General features: G+C 44.4%; 1 protein-coding gene across 2 annotated transcripts; it reads left to right on the forward strand.

Moving 5' to 3' along the window:
* Positions 1-6,571: 6,571 nt before the first annotated feature.
* On the forward strand, positions 6,572-14,518 carry LOC125515834 (kinetochore protein NUF2 homolog). Of its 2 annotated transcripts, none has more exons than XM_048681332.1 (13): positions 6,572-6,934; positions 9,619-9,812; positions 10,003-10,209; positions 10,320-10,629; positions 10,729-10,908; positions 11,757-11,846; positions 12,340-12,447; positions 12,760-12,813; positions 12,904-13,018; positions 13,134-13,291; positions 13,542-13,637; positions 13,738-13,796; positions 13,978-14,518. In XM_048681332.1, the coding sequence occupies exons 3-13, from the start codon at positions 10,034-10,036 to the stop codon at positions 14,090-14,092; spliced, it is 1,461 nt and encodes a 486-aa protein (XP_048537289.1). In that variant the 5' UTR covers positions 6,572-6,934; positions 9,619-9,812; positions 10,003-10,033; the 3' UTR covers positions 14,093-14,518. The 2 variants fall into 2 exon arrangements, with proteins under 2 accessions (XP_048537289.1, XP_048537290.1); XM_048681333.1 differs by having other exon boundaries at positions 9,655-9,812.
* The last annotated feature ends 252 nt before the right edge of the window (positions 14,519-14,770 follow it).

Here is a 14,770-nt window from a genome sequence, read left to right on the forward strand (position 1 = left end):
CTATCGAACTCGCAACTTTCCCCCTCCGGCTCCTCTGCCCGAAAACGCGAAACACCGGGGATACTTTCCCGGATGTTTCCCCCCTTCACCGGTATCACCTCATACCGCGTTAGGGCACCCCTAGCACCGATACTTGTCATGTCATGCATCGCTATGCATCTGTTTGCTTATATTTATTGTTTCTTCCCCCTCTTCTCTCGCTAGACACCGAGACCGACGCCGCTGCTACCCAGTACGACTACGGAGTTGACGACCCCTCTCTCTTGCCAGAGCAACCAGGCAAGCCCCCCTTTGATCACCAGATATCGCCTATTCTTCTATACTGCTTGCATTAGAGTAGTGTAGCATGTTACTGCTTTCAGTTAATCCTATACTGCTGCATAGCCTGTCCTTGCTACTACTGTTGTTACCTTTACCTGCTATCCTACTGCTTAGTATAGGATGCTAGTGTTCCATCAGTGGCCCTACACTCTTGTCCGTCTGCCATGCTATACTACTGGGCCGTGATCACTTCAGGAGGTGATCACGGGCATATACTATATACTTTACACTGTTACATTATCTGTGATACTGTTCGGAGATGGGGGCTGAAGGGGCAGGTGGCTCCGTCTAGGTAGTGGTGGGCCTGAGTTCCCGACGGCCCCCGACTGTTACTCTGTGGCGAAGCGACATGGCAGGTTGAGACCACCTAGGAGAGAGGTGGGCCTGGCCCTGGTCGGTGTTCGCGGTTACTTCAAGATAACACGCTTAACGAGATCTTGGTATTTGATCTGAGTCTGGCTACTGGCCTGTACGCACTAACCATCTACGCGGGGACAGTTATGGGCACTCGACGTCGTGGTAACAGCCGAAGCCTTCGTGACGTCAGCGACTGAGCGGCGCGCGCCGGATTGGAACGTAAGCCTGCTCTTGTATTAAGGGGGCTAGTTCTGCTTCCGACCGCCCTCGCAACGTGCAGGTGTGCAATGGGTGATGGGCCCAGACCCCTGCGCCATAGGATTTAGACCGCCGTGCTGACCTCCCTGTTGTGCCTAGGTCGGGCTGCAACGTGTTGATCTTCCGAGGCCGGCATGACCCAGAAAAGTGTGTCCGGCCAAATGGGATCGAGCGTGTTGGGAAATGTGGTGCACCCCTGCAGGGAAGTTAATCTATTCGAATAGCCGTGATCTTCGATAACAGGACGACTTGGAGTTGTACCTTGACCTTATGACAACTAGAACTGGATACTTAATAAAACACACCCTTCCAAGTGCCAGATATAACCCGGTAATCGCTCTCTAACAGGGCAACGAGGAGAGGATTGTCGGGTAGGTTTATGCTATGCGATGCTACTTGGAGGACTTCAGTCTACTCTCTTCTACAAGCTGCAAGACGGAGGCTGCCAGAAGCGTAGTCTTCGACAGGATTAGTTATCCCCCTCTTATTCTGGCATTCTGCAGTTCAGTCCACTGATATGGCCCTTTACACATATACCCATGCATATGTAGTGTAGCCCCTTGCTTGCGAGTACTTTGGATGAGTACTCACGGTTGCTTTGTTCCCCCTTTTCCTTTCTTTCTGGTTGTCGCAACCAGATGCTGGAGTCCAGGAGCCAGACGCTACCGTTGACGACGACTCCTACTACACCGGAGGTGCCTACTACTACGTGCAGCCCGCTGACGGCGACCAGGAGTAGTTTAGGAGGATCCCAGGCAGGAGGCCTGCGCCTATTTCGATCTGTATCCCAGTTTGTGCTAGCCTTCTTAAGATAAACTTGCTTAACTTATGTCTGTACTCAGATATTGTTGCTTCCTCTGACTCGTCTATGATCGAGCTCTTGTATTCGATTCTTCGAGGCCCCTGGATTGTAATATGATGCTTGTATGACTTATTTTATTTGTAGAGTTGTGTTGTGATATCTTCCCGTGAGTCCCTGATCTTGATCGTACACGTTTGCGTGTATGATTAGTGTACGGTCAAATCGGGGGCGTCACACGTTTTCATCATACTTTCCTGATAGGAACTTTGGAGTGATTCTTTATCGCATGTTGAGGGATTATTATATGATTCAATTAGTAAGTATTGTTGATAGATCACACTAGCAAAAGTATGAACCCTGAACCTTGTTTATAAGCATCGAGACGTCGTTTTTACACACTTTTGTTGCTTACTGTCTTACTGTCTTTATTTATTCAGATTACAAAAAACTATATCTATTATCCATACCGCACTTGTATCACCGTTTCTTCGCCGAACTAGCTAGTGAAGCTATACTATTTACCATTGCATTGGGTGTGCTAGGGACACAAGAGATTTCTTATATTTGGTTCCACGGTTGTTTGTTAAAGACCATCTGCATCCTACACCTTCCACGGATTGATAAACTTTAGGTCATCCACCTGAGGAAATTTTAGTGTTGTCCTACAAAACTCTGCGCTTGGAGGCCCACCAGAGTCTACATGAATAAAGTTGTGTTGTAGACATCAGTGGCTTTGAGGTCTGATCTGACATCGATATTGGGGTGACGATGAAGAGCACCTCGGAAAAGGCTCAATACCCTACAAGAAAATTCCTCAATTAGAGGTCATCCAATAACCCGTTCATGAAAGAAGATGAACTCCCGCCAGAATTATTTCTGCAAAAAAACATATTAAAAAGTTGATGCACTCATCCGACTCCTCCAGGAGTTCGAATTGTCGGATCAAGCTCAAATTTCAAGGGGTTATCGCAAATACAATTCCGCATGATCTGAACGGTTGGATCTTCCAAAGGAGGTTGAAGTTGGCTGCTGGCCTCCTTTTGAACTCACGAGGATTTATTTCCAGATCTTATAGGGTCTCAATATATCAGATATTGTGGGAGATTCCATTGTTGGATCATGATGAAATTTGACAGGGTTGTTGTAGACTGAATTCCACACGATCCCACCAAAGGGATCAGCGAAACAATGCTCGAGGAGGCAAGGACGACAAAAACGAATTTGATGTCCAAATCATTCTACATGGTCGTACGAGGGCAATGATGACCTTGAGCCCCTGAGCTCCATGGATAGATTTCTATATGATCCTAGTTGAGATTGAAATTGATGTTGATGAAGATTCCCATCTGATCACTAATGATCCGACATGGGTCGTAGTTCTCCGCCTTGAAAGAGGTGACCAGTCAAGTCAGCAACGAAGATGGCGGCACCAAAGATGCAGATCCGTTTCGACGCATTGATCGTGTCGCACAGATCTAAACTTCCATCGAACCGCGATGATCACCTAGCAGGCCTAATACGTCTCCAATGTATCTATAATTTTTGATTGTTCCATGCTATTATATTATCATTATTGGATGTTTAATAATCATTTTATGGTCATTTTATATCATTTTTGATACTAACCTACTGACATAGTGCCAAGTGCCAGTTGCTTTTTTTGTGCATGTTTTTACATCGCAAGAAATCAATATAAAACGGAGTCCAAACACGACGAAACTTTTGTGGGTTTTTTATGGAACAGAAGGCCACCAATGGGCCTGGGCAACACCTGGGGGGTGCCCCGAGGGGGGGGCACAACCCACCAGGGCACGCCTGGGGGCTCAGGCGCGCCCAGGTGAGTTGTGCCCACCTCGGTGGCCTCCCGCACCCCGGCCCCTCTTTACCCTATAAATTCCCAAATATTCAAAAAAAACCTCGGGGTTAACCTAGATCAGAAATTCCGCCGCCGTAGGCCTCTGTAGCTATCGAAAACCAATCTAGACCTCGTTCTGGCACTCCGCCGGAAGGGGGGATCATCACCGGTGGCCATCTTCATCATCCCGGCGCCCACCTCGATGAGGAGGGAGTAGTCCATCCTCGGGGCTGAGGGTTTGTACCAGTAGCTATGTGTTTAATCTCTCTCTCATGTTCTTGATGTATTGGGGGCTTTGTTAATATAGTTGGATCATATGGTGTTTTCTCCTCTCTATCTTTGTTGTGATGAATTGAGTTTTCCCTTTGAGATTTAGTTTTATCGGATTGAATACTTTTATGGATTTGAGAACACTGATGTATGTCTTGCGTATGAATACTCGTGGTGACAATGAGGTATCATATTGATCCACTTGATATATGTTTTGACACTCAACTCACGGATTCCCGAGGTGACATTGGGGTAATCTACTCATAGGGGTTCATGCACGTTCTTGTCTTTGTTTCTCCCGTAGAAATCTCGGGGCACTCTTTGAGATTCTTTGTGTTGGATTTAGTATTATGAATCTGAAATTATTTGGTGTTATTTTAGTACGAACTCTTGGATAGATCGATCGGAAAGAATAGCTTCGAGGTGGTTTCGTACCATACAAATGATTTCTTCATATGTTCTCCACTAGATAGGATCTTTGGAGTGATTCTTCGTTGCACGTTGAGGGACGTTTATATGATCCAATTATATCAGCATTGTTGAGAGATTGCACTAGCGAAAGTACGAACCCTAGGCCTCATTTTCAAGCATTGCAATACCATTTTTGTGCCCGTTTACTATTTGCTACATTGCTGTTTTTATTTATTCAGATTATAAAAATATATTTCTACCATCCATATTACACTTGTATCACCATCTCTTCGCCGAACTAGTGCACCCATATAAATTTCCATTGTATTTGGTGTGTCGGGGACACCAGAGACTTTTTATTATTTGGTTGCAGGGTTGTTTGAGAGAGACCATTTTCATCCTACACCTCCCAGGGATTGATAAACCTTAGGTCATCCATTCGAGGAAAAATTTCTACTGTCCTACAAAACTCCACGTTTGGAGGCCCAACACGTGTCTACAAGAATAAAGTTGTGTAGTAGACATCAAGGCCCTGCATGAGTCATCGTTGATGTAGCAAAAAGAGATCTCGAGTTAGGGATCTTAAGATAGGCGTCTTGAATGATGGTAATAGGGACACATCATTTCACCCAAATTTGGGCTCTTCGAGAAGATAATACCCTACATCCTACTTATAGTTTATTGTGTTGTGTGGTGGAGTACAAAAAATTCATGTACCTACCAAGAGATTGTAATGTAATATATTCTATCGACTAGCCCAACCTCGACTTATATAAGATACCATAGGCCTAGGATTATAGGAGTCCTAGTCAGTTACGTCAGTGGAGAGGAGTCCTCGCCAAATACAAAGTCATTGTCCTGTATGCTAAGGCTTCCTGTAGATCACCATGGGCCCCCAAAGTAGCCCAAAATGGAACCGACCTAGGGTTAGCCCAGCCCACCAGACCAGGAGTCGATATGGTGCCAGACCCCCTACGTGGGACACCATCACACAATAGTAGAGCATTTTCCCCGCAAGCAAACACCTGCTAGCATCGGAAGTAAGACTTTGCTTCCTTCACCCTCTCTATGCAACTGTGCAAAAACCATTTTTTGGAGCATCTCTAGCATCAACCCTATAAATAGGGCAGTTGCCTATTTTTTTTGTTTTTCAAGCGCTTGGAAGCAAAACGGCACTACAAAAGTCGCCGTAAATTGTAGGGCCGTTTCATGATGTTTTTCATATTCTTGAATTTTTTATGTTCTCGAACTTTTTCCAAATTGATGAACTCCTTTTGTATTTCATGATATTTTTTCAATTTTTTTTTTTAAATAAGTTCATTTTTTTTCAAATTTTCAGAAATCCAGTGATCACGGGTCAACAAGTGAATGGCGAGCGAGCGAGCAAAGAATCAAGCGAGCGAACTTGTGTGTCCGACCAATCAAGCGAGTGTTGGTGTAAATAGGCTGTTCAATTCACCATTTCTCGCCAATTCCATGGCGAACCGCGGAAGGGCAAATTGGGACCCCCTATATGGCGCGGTGCGTGTCAGGAGTCGTGCAAATGCGCATCCTCCCTTCCCTTAGCGCACCAGTTTGGGCCAACCCATTTGCGGTGCGGGATGTCCCTTGTTTTTTTCCGCTTTTACATTTACATTTAATTTTCCTTTTTATTATATATTTTTGTTTTATTATATGTTAAAATGATTTAGGATTTCAAAAAGGTTCTAAATTTTAAAAAAATATGAATTGTGAATTGTCAAAAACAGTTCTTGAATTAAAAAATGTTCGTGATTTCAAAAGAATGAACATTTTTATTAGCAGTTTTTAATAACGATGAACATTTTTTGTATTTGATGAATAAATTTTGAATTCGAAGAACATCTTTTGAAATTGGTGAACATAATTTATATTCAAGAACATTTTAAAAAAAAGATAAACAAATCTTGAATTTGATATTTTTTCTAATTTGATAATCTTTTTTTAATTTTATGAACAAATTTTGAATTTTGATGAACATTCTTTAAATCCAATGAACAAAAAATTGAACTCGATGAACAAAAAAGTCTTCAAGAATCTGAAAAGAAAATTCGCAAAAAAAGTGAAAAAGTAAATAATAAGAAGTATAAAAGAAAAATTAAAACAGAAAAGAGAAAGAAAAAAATGAATGGAGAAAAGAAAAAGAAAGGAAAAACGGAAGGAAAAAACCCGGAAAATGGGCCGGTCCATACGAACGCCCAGCGCGCTAGGGGGGTGTGTGCCAACCTGCCAACCTGCGCGTCGTATAGGATTCCCCGGGCAAATTGTCCGCCAAATTCCATGGCGAACCCCTTTCATCCCGCCGCTGGATTTCTTCCCGAATAGCCGAAAGCAGAAACCCGATCCCGTTCCCCGGACCCGCACAGAACAGAGAGGAGCTCGTCCCACGCGCCGCCACTCGATCCGCCGCTGACGTCCCTCCTCCGCCGCCGCGGCCACGGACGGAGGGTAGCCCGAGCAGCTACCGCACGTCCCTGCTCCGGTGCCCCGGCCGCCCCCCTTCGATCTCCCGGCGCGCGGACACCGGCGAGCTCCGCGGCGGTGGCGCAGCTGGCCTGAGCCCGAGCAGGAGCAGCAACTCACCCCGCTGCCCTCGCCCAAGCCGTTGGCCGTGAGCCCAGCCTCCTCCTCGTCCTGGAAAGGTGAGGCTCACCTCTCTGTTCCTTCTGCCCCCACTCTCAGATTGGTTTGGTGATTGCCATAGAAATTTCTCCGTGGCACGCTAGTGTTGTAGTGCTTCTGACTCGTGCTAGTAGTGGTAGCTGCGCTGGATCGTTGATTACTACTAGATGTAGGATTCATGTCCTGAAAAAGACGTCTTCTTATTGGTTGTTGGCTGAATCAGGCGAATTAAGAAAACATGGTAAAGTGAACACCATAACCATGTCAGCAAAGAGTATGGCAATGTCCATCCATTCTTTAGGAAAGAAAAGGATAGTTACTACCAGTTGTTGCACAATGTTGGATTTCTGCGCTATATCAAAATCTAGCCATCTCCAGTGCATCCTTGAGTCGTGAGGATGATGACTTCTTGTCTTTGCAAATTTAGAATGATATTGCCTGAGACTATCATATGAGTATGCATTTTGCTGCTGTTTTAGCTTGTTCATGGTAATATTTGAAACGTTGATGAGTTAATTTGAGAGCCACATTATATTCTTCAAGAGTTGCAGTTTATATTGTTGGCATTTACTTGTTCTATACTACACTGCTGGATTATTTAAACTCCTGTTTTTACTCAATTTGTTCTTCTTTGTGGTAGTCAGCTTTAGCTCGAACCGTCGTGTAAAATATTCAGATGTAAAAGATCTAGTTGGCTAGTTGCTTTGTCAGTGTAGATCCCTTTTGTGTGTCAAAAATATTTGATAATCGAAGAAGGCCAAAATTTTAGGACAATTTGAATTTGATACGTGGATTTGAAGTTTAATTTGATATGTGGTGATCTTGCAAATTTTAAATTCTATCCATAGTTCATGTTTTGTTTCAATATGTATGCAATTGTGGAGAAGAAAGATGTGGCTGGGTGCCCTATTTTACGGCAGCTGTTGGAGAAGAAAAATTTCTGGTGCCCTAAAACTGTTTTCCAGTCCCCAATTTTAGGATAGCTGTTGGAGATGCTTTAGGCGCCCGTGTTAGCACCTGGGTTGTACATGCCCTTAACCCCCCCCCCCCCCCCCCCCCCCCCCCAACATGCTTAATTAATTCTGCGCTTCTTCTTTGTTGCAACGTGCAACAGCAGAATCTCCAAGGAGCTACCAACAGACATCGCTGAAGCTAGTCGACACCTCAACAACAGTAAAGCTTGGATAAATTATTAAACAAGATCTAGGTCCTCTTTGTTGCGAAGCAAGCAAACAAACAAACAAACAATGGGCTCATTCTTGCTTACTTGATTGACATGCTTTGCTCCGGATTTGTTTAGCCACTTGCTTCCTCTCCTATGCTTTCTCTTCTGCAAGGCGTGGTGGGAAAGCAAAACAACACAACCAGATGTTCATTAATCATATTAATGCAGTTTTGCAAAAGCACCACTGCAAGGTTCTTGACCAGTTTGAGATTAAATTCATATCTGCGAGCAAACTTGTCAACCATCTCAATAGTTGGATTAGTTTTGCTATGTTAGCCCACACAAAGGATTTAGCTTTTGTTTTCCGAGACACGGGATCACTACATGTTCCCATTTGAACGTTTACGCGACAACATCGTTTTCTGTCTAGTGTCTACTTAGCTTTGTGTGTTTCAAATTACCTCCTGTCCAGTTCATAGGTTTGGGGTTTCCCAAACCTATGAAAACTCTATCTCCATTTACTGAACACCAAGGTCTGGCCCATCCTCAGCGCTCTCCGCAACCACGGCGTCAACCTCCACGATGACGGCAACCATAGGCGGCATGTCATCAGTGTGTCTCTTGAACACTGCCTCCGTGCACTAAATCTGTGTGTGTGCTATGTGATTTGCAATATGTAGGAGGCTGGTAATGAAGTGCAGAAATTTTGAGTGCTTTGATTGTGACATGATGTTCAATGTTGTCTCACTGTCCTAGTTCTCAGCTCCCAGCTTGGTTCATACTTATCAAGTCTGAACCAGTGAACATCTACAGAGGAAAATGATTCATTTAGTTTGATTTGTTGCAAGGTCACTTCTAAAACTTAACTTGTATCTAAACAGGGGCAACCCTGCAGTATTTCTGAATCACAATTAAGTAAAATGAAATGAAATCTAGTAACAAAGTGCCAAAAGATCAAGCAGGGTCATTGCTGTAGTGGCATGGAAATTTACACTCCATGGCTTGTTGACACTTCAAACAACAATGCAATAATATCGGTCTTCAGACATGCATTTGAAAACTTAAACGAAGTTTTGATTTGCAGAGACAGGAGGGACCAGAGGTCTGCGTCACCGTTGCTCCCAATTTTGCATCCGTAGCTACTTCAGTTTTGAGTGCCACCTATTGCCTGATTATTATTGAATCAGTTGCGGGCTCGAGGGAAAAGATCAATGTGCTGCTCCTGTTTAGCGATAAACCAGATCAATTAATATCCATTATTCAATCTCCGTAAATCTCACATCAAAACAGCGACTTTGCAGCTATAACTGCACTAGAATATTAAGGTGTAGGAGAAATGATTCAGAACTGAGTTCCTCTGACTTTTGCATAGGATAACAAGTTGCATGTCTTCTCTCTCTATGTTTATGTTTATCATGTCCTTTGAAATTGCAGGAATTAGTTTTCTTTTCAATCCATGTGCATATTTACTGTCTGCAATGCATGACCTCTTGTCTAGTCGGCAGCATGTATTTCTAATTCAAACTTTGGCATTCTCAGCGGACTCGCACCTTGATCTTCACCACCCAACTGCAGGTCCTGCACAAGCGTGCTCAAGGGACTGTTCACCTAGTTGTGGAAGAGCCGGTTAAGGAGAGGGAGCTCCGTTTTGTGGCTCGGGTCACACCAACGCACACCCCCTCCAGGTTTTCCCTGCGCCTCCGGTGACCGCTTCTTCTTCGACTCCGGCATAGGTAAGCCACTCGGTTTCTCTCCTGTTCTTCCTCTCACGCTTTGTGTGCCAATAGCCATCAAGCCGTTGTAAATTTTATCCTAGGTTTTGGGTTGTGCTAATGGTATATGATGCCAACATGTGTACTTCTCGTCACCGTTTTAGTGGATTTATCCCTTAAGTGCTAATTTAGCTATGATTTTATATACTAGCCGGAGGAGCAGTAGGAGTGTCGGCAACCCGATGGCGTCCGGCTTCGGGTTCCCGATACTGTCACCAGCGGAGATCGCGGAGCAGCTGTTCCAGTACGGGATCGCCCCCGTCGCCAACCTCCGCCCCGAGAACATCGCCAGCCCGCAGCCTGACCTGCTCCCTGGCGTCCTCGCCCGCTTCTTCGACTCCTTCGTCGATGCCCCCGGGTAACAAAAGAAGCATGCCGCCTCGCCCCCCCCCCCCCCCCCCCCCCCCCCCCCCCCCCCCCCCCCCCCTCACTCCCTCGCTCGCTCGCTCACCGGGCTGGATTTCGCAGGGACGGCGAGGACGGGCTGCTAGGGTTCAGCGACCTGGAGGTGCTGGACAACCCGGAGCACCACGCAGAGGCCATCCGGGTGCTACGCCTCTACAACAAGTCGCAGGCCTTCCTCGACTCCATCCAGTTCAAGGACTTCACGCTCGCCGACTTCAGCCGCCCCACCCCGCGCCGCGTCGTCGAGGTCCTCAGCGCCCTCATCAACTTCCTCTTCTACAGGGAGGAGAAGGTCACCCTCCTGCAGCCAATCGTCAGCGAGACCCCCGACTACCACGAGCGCACTCTGGAGCTCAAGGCCAGGATGGCCCAGGTCTTCGCTGTTCACAGTTTCCACAGCTAATCTGTTCGTGGAAATGCCCACAGGCTGATCGGAGATTCTTAGAGTTGCGTTCATGTTTCTCTCGTGCAGCTTCAGAAGGAGATCGGGGATCATGAGCTCGCGGAGCAGATGGAGGAGCCCATGGCCCAGCAACTGGAAGCGGACGTCAATGCTCTGCAGCAGAAAGTTCAGGTTTACAACAAGCAGCAACTGGCCCTGCGAGCAAAGGCCGCAGTCATCAATGACAAGAAAGAGGAGATTCACAGGAAGGTGTGCTGATTCCTACCTTGTGTCTTCTGTAGTGTCTCTCTCCATCCAAAAAACTAATTATTTTCTGTGGATTTCTGGCATCATGAGTTGCAAATAAAGTATAGTCCCTACTGAGAGCCAAGCATGCTACATGGTCTAGGAGTTTCTGATCAAAATGCATCACACATTGCCACATCAGGTCGAATATAAACAGCCTTGTGTGGTAGCCTTGTGCCTTTGGCATGGCTTCGATCCTGGTCTTCTAGATCAAGGCTAGAGCTAATTGGTCAAAAACCTCGCCTCCAAGTATGTCCTAGATGAATCTCGAGCTGGTTTTGATGCCAATAAACCCGGATCTCTCATAGGATCCTTTTTGAAACCTGAAAGCAGGAGATCTGCCATATCAAACTAAATAGGAGTTTAAAGTATCTTGAAAAAGTATGAGCCTTAATCACAACAAGGTGCATTATCTGCGATTGGTTATTGTAACATTAAGCAGTACTATATTTAATTACAGTGCCATAGATTTTATTAGACCAGGAGCTATTGGCCCTAACACATCTCCTGCTCCATCTGACTTTGATAAGCCATAAGCTCCTTCGTAGATTAGAAATGCTCCAGCCCTCAGCCCCACATAGGACAGGCTATCTACAATTTGCCATCTGCAAAGTGAACTGTGTGCGCATTGTCTTTAATACATCAGCCATTTACCCTTGAGTACTAACATCTGCTCGTCACCAATTGTTATTCGGCTATACTTTGTGAATGAGAATATTGAACATCTGATATATTGCTCTCGCTAACTTAAGCTGATAGTTTGAGCTCGCTGCATAATGTTATATTTGTTGCATTTATGTTTCCTGCTGCAGATAACCCAGGCTGATTTTGAGTTGACTAAACATGCCCAAGAAAACTCCAGATTGATGTCCAAATTAGTGAAGTCCCCAGAAAAAGTTCAGGTGAGACCTCTTCAATTTTATTTTATTTGTAGCAACAGGTTAGGTTCCAAATTTGGTAGGTGCTATTTGTCCGATGACCTGATGTTGTTGTGAATTAGTGACTATACGAGGAATTACCTATTTACTTGGACTTGTAATCTGGCTAGTACTAGGTGACTGCATATCTGCATAAACAGCCTGGTTGACCTGCTACCTTAATTTTTCCATGCATATCTGCATAACCTGCCTAGTACTAGGTGACTGCATATCTGCACAAATGGCCTGGTTGACTTGCTAAATTAATTTTTCCATGCATTTCGGCTCGTGGGGGGGGGGGGGGGGGGGGGGGGGGGGGCTGAAATCCTATCATTTGGTTCAATATCAAGCCTACCAGATGTACGGCCTGGTTAACCTGTGATTTACTGAATACAATTTGGACTAATAAAGGCATTATCATTATAAGGGATCTGTATAAGCTTGCATACCTGACTCTGGATTTTATTTCCTATTAAAGAGGGCCTTGGAAGAGAAGAAATCAGCCCGTGCTAAGTTGAAAGAGTCTGAGAAAATAGCAATGCAAAATGATCAAGAGAAATCTGCCGCTTTGGAGATACGCAACAAGGTATTCCAATTCCACTTTTCATCAGAATATGCCAGTTCTAGAAGGTGTTTTGCTTATGAACATTGACCACGACAACTGATTTCAGACTCTCTTCCTTGGAATTTGATAAAGAATCGATTGGCTACATGTGTTTCCCAGGACAATTTAGTTTCCTCGTATGATATATCTCTTTGATATTTTGGATTATCCGTTTGGTACAGCTGGTGCCTGGTGGTGCTACTTTGTATCAGAGTGGCACTTACTGCTGCCCCTAGTTGTGCTTAACCAGTAGATACCCCTGTAATCCCGTTCTAAACTATCTCCATCTCGCAGGCTCATGAAAAACTGACGAAACAACACTCTAAAATCCAGGATGTACATGAACAGGTAAGAACAGCTAAGGCATGATTGAATTCCATAGCTGGATTGATTGAATGACGAGAATGGTCTAACTCTTTTACTTTCTGTTGCTACTAGCTTGTTGCTGCTAAAACAGTTGAAAAGGAAGTTAAAGCTCGCAAAGCAAAGCTTAATGATGAAAGTGTATCAGTTATGTCATTCGACGCACAGATTGTTGATTGGCAAGGAAAAGGTATCTTCCTAATTTCTAAATTATATTTTGTTAGTACTGCTCAAGTATTTTATGTTGCTCCCTTTCTGAGAGTTATTATTTCCCTCACATTTTTGCATTAATCCCTTCCAACCAGTACATGAAATGGAGGAGCGTCTCAAGGGGAAAGTGAAAGAAAGGAATCAAATAATAGCAGATGAAAATCAGAAGCTGGGTGCTTTGAGCTCCGAGACTGAGGGTAAACTGCGGTGCCTTGAACCTAGAGAAAAGAAAGTAGAGGCAACGATCGCTAAGGTGATGTTCTTATTCTGAATATATTGCTTGTTCGAACTTAAAATCATTTTAAAATGAGAATATCATTAAATTTGGTGATCCTTGTGAGGCCTTACTAGCATTTATTGCCGCTGTTTGTGCAGAAACATGATACTAGCTGTCCATCTCTTTGACTGTTAAACACTGCAGATTTAGTGACATTTTTTCGTCAACTATATCTTTTTTGCCTGAAAATAACTGACATATTGCATTTCTTTATGACACCACATAGGCTTCAAATTTGTGTTCGGAAGCTGCTTCATCAAGGACTGCTGCCACAGCAGAACAGCAGAAAATTCATGCAAAATTCAACAGCATTGTGAAGGCGGTAGGTCTGAGTTAGAAGACTGCTTCGTAAAATCATTAATAAAGCATGCATCTTTTCAAAAATATATCTATATGTGCTAATATATTAATTCTTTGTGTAGTTCAACACCTACATGGATAGCGTCGACCCTTTCCTCGAGCGAGTTGAGGAGGTTGGCAGGTTAGACCACCGAGCTTTTGAGGCCTTCTAAATACCTTGTGCACTGAATCAAAGTGCATGACCTGTGACCAGAAGCCAGACTGAATATAGTCCAAGTCGATTTGTACCTGCTTCACAATGTAGACTTGCAGCCGGAGAATTTCATATGAGATGATTCGTTTTGCTGTTTCCAAATGTGCAGGCAATCGGCGGGGGAAGGCGCCTCTGCCCCCGATCCATCTGCTGCTGTCACAACAAAAACCACACCGAGAGCCAGCGCAATGAGCAAGAAGTCGAGGGCTAGGAAAAGGACATGAGCTGTGCTTCTTGCCAGTGCATGGATGGAATACCCAGTACTCCCTTGGTCTCGGTGCATAGGACATGCGCGTAGTTCTAGGGTGAATTTGACTAACTAAAAATGTGATATATCTCATCAAAAGCAGATCATTGGATACATATATGAATGTAGTTTCTAAATATTTTTTTGTTAAATATAATACATATTAGCTAGTTAAATTGATGACCTAGAACTACGCACTTGCCCTTGCACCGGGACAGAGGGAGTACATATCTTTGTTTATGTGTGCATGATGCTGTAGTAGTGCCTCTAGCTGCTATTCATGTGCTGAATTATGTATGCGCTGGTTGGTTCGGATCGGGGCTAGTTATTGATTGAGGTGACCGAATGCTACGGGCTAATGTTATCTTCAATGTAAATATACACCGCATTTCTGGCACTTTCATTTTTGCTTTGGTTGTGACTTGTCATCAGATACGATTACTTTGTATGTCTAAACTTCAAACGTCATCATGCTTTGTATTAGAACTAACCTCTGAATTCCTGAAACTGACTTTGGAATCACACATATTATTAGTTCATTACATTCAGATAGGTTGAGCCTCAAAATAAAGGCTAATTCCTGAAAAAACATCATCTGACACTTGGTAGCAACGAGCCGTGGTCACGGGCTCGCCGTCCTGGTCATGCTGAGACG

This window comes from Triticum urartu, chromosome 6 (assembly GCF_003073215.2).
Source record: "Triticum urartu cultivar G1812 chromosome 6, Tu2.1, whole genome shotgun sequence".
NCBI classification, from domain to species: Eukaryota; Viridiplantae; Streptophyta; class Magnoliopsida; order Poales; family Poaceae; genus Triticum; species Triticum urartu.

Coding starts and splice junctions, on each gene's coding strand:
- LOC125515834 (XM_048681332.1), top strand. CDS start 10,034: ATGGCGTCCGGCTTCGGGTTCCCGATACTGTCACCAGCGGAGATCGCG. Junction 10,210..10,319: donor TCCTTCGTCGATGCCCCCGG/GTAACAAAAGAA, acceptor TGGATTTCGCAG/GGACGGCGAGGACGGGCTGC. Junction 13,019..13,133: donor TGTTGATTGGCAAGGAAAAG/GTATCTTCCTAA, acceptor CCTTCCAACCAG/TACATGAAATGGAGGAGCGT.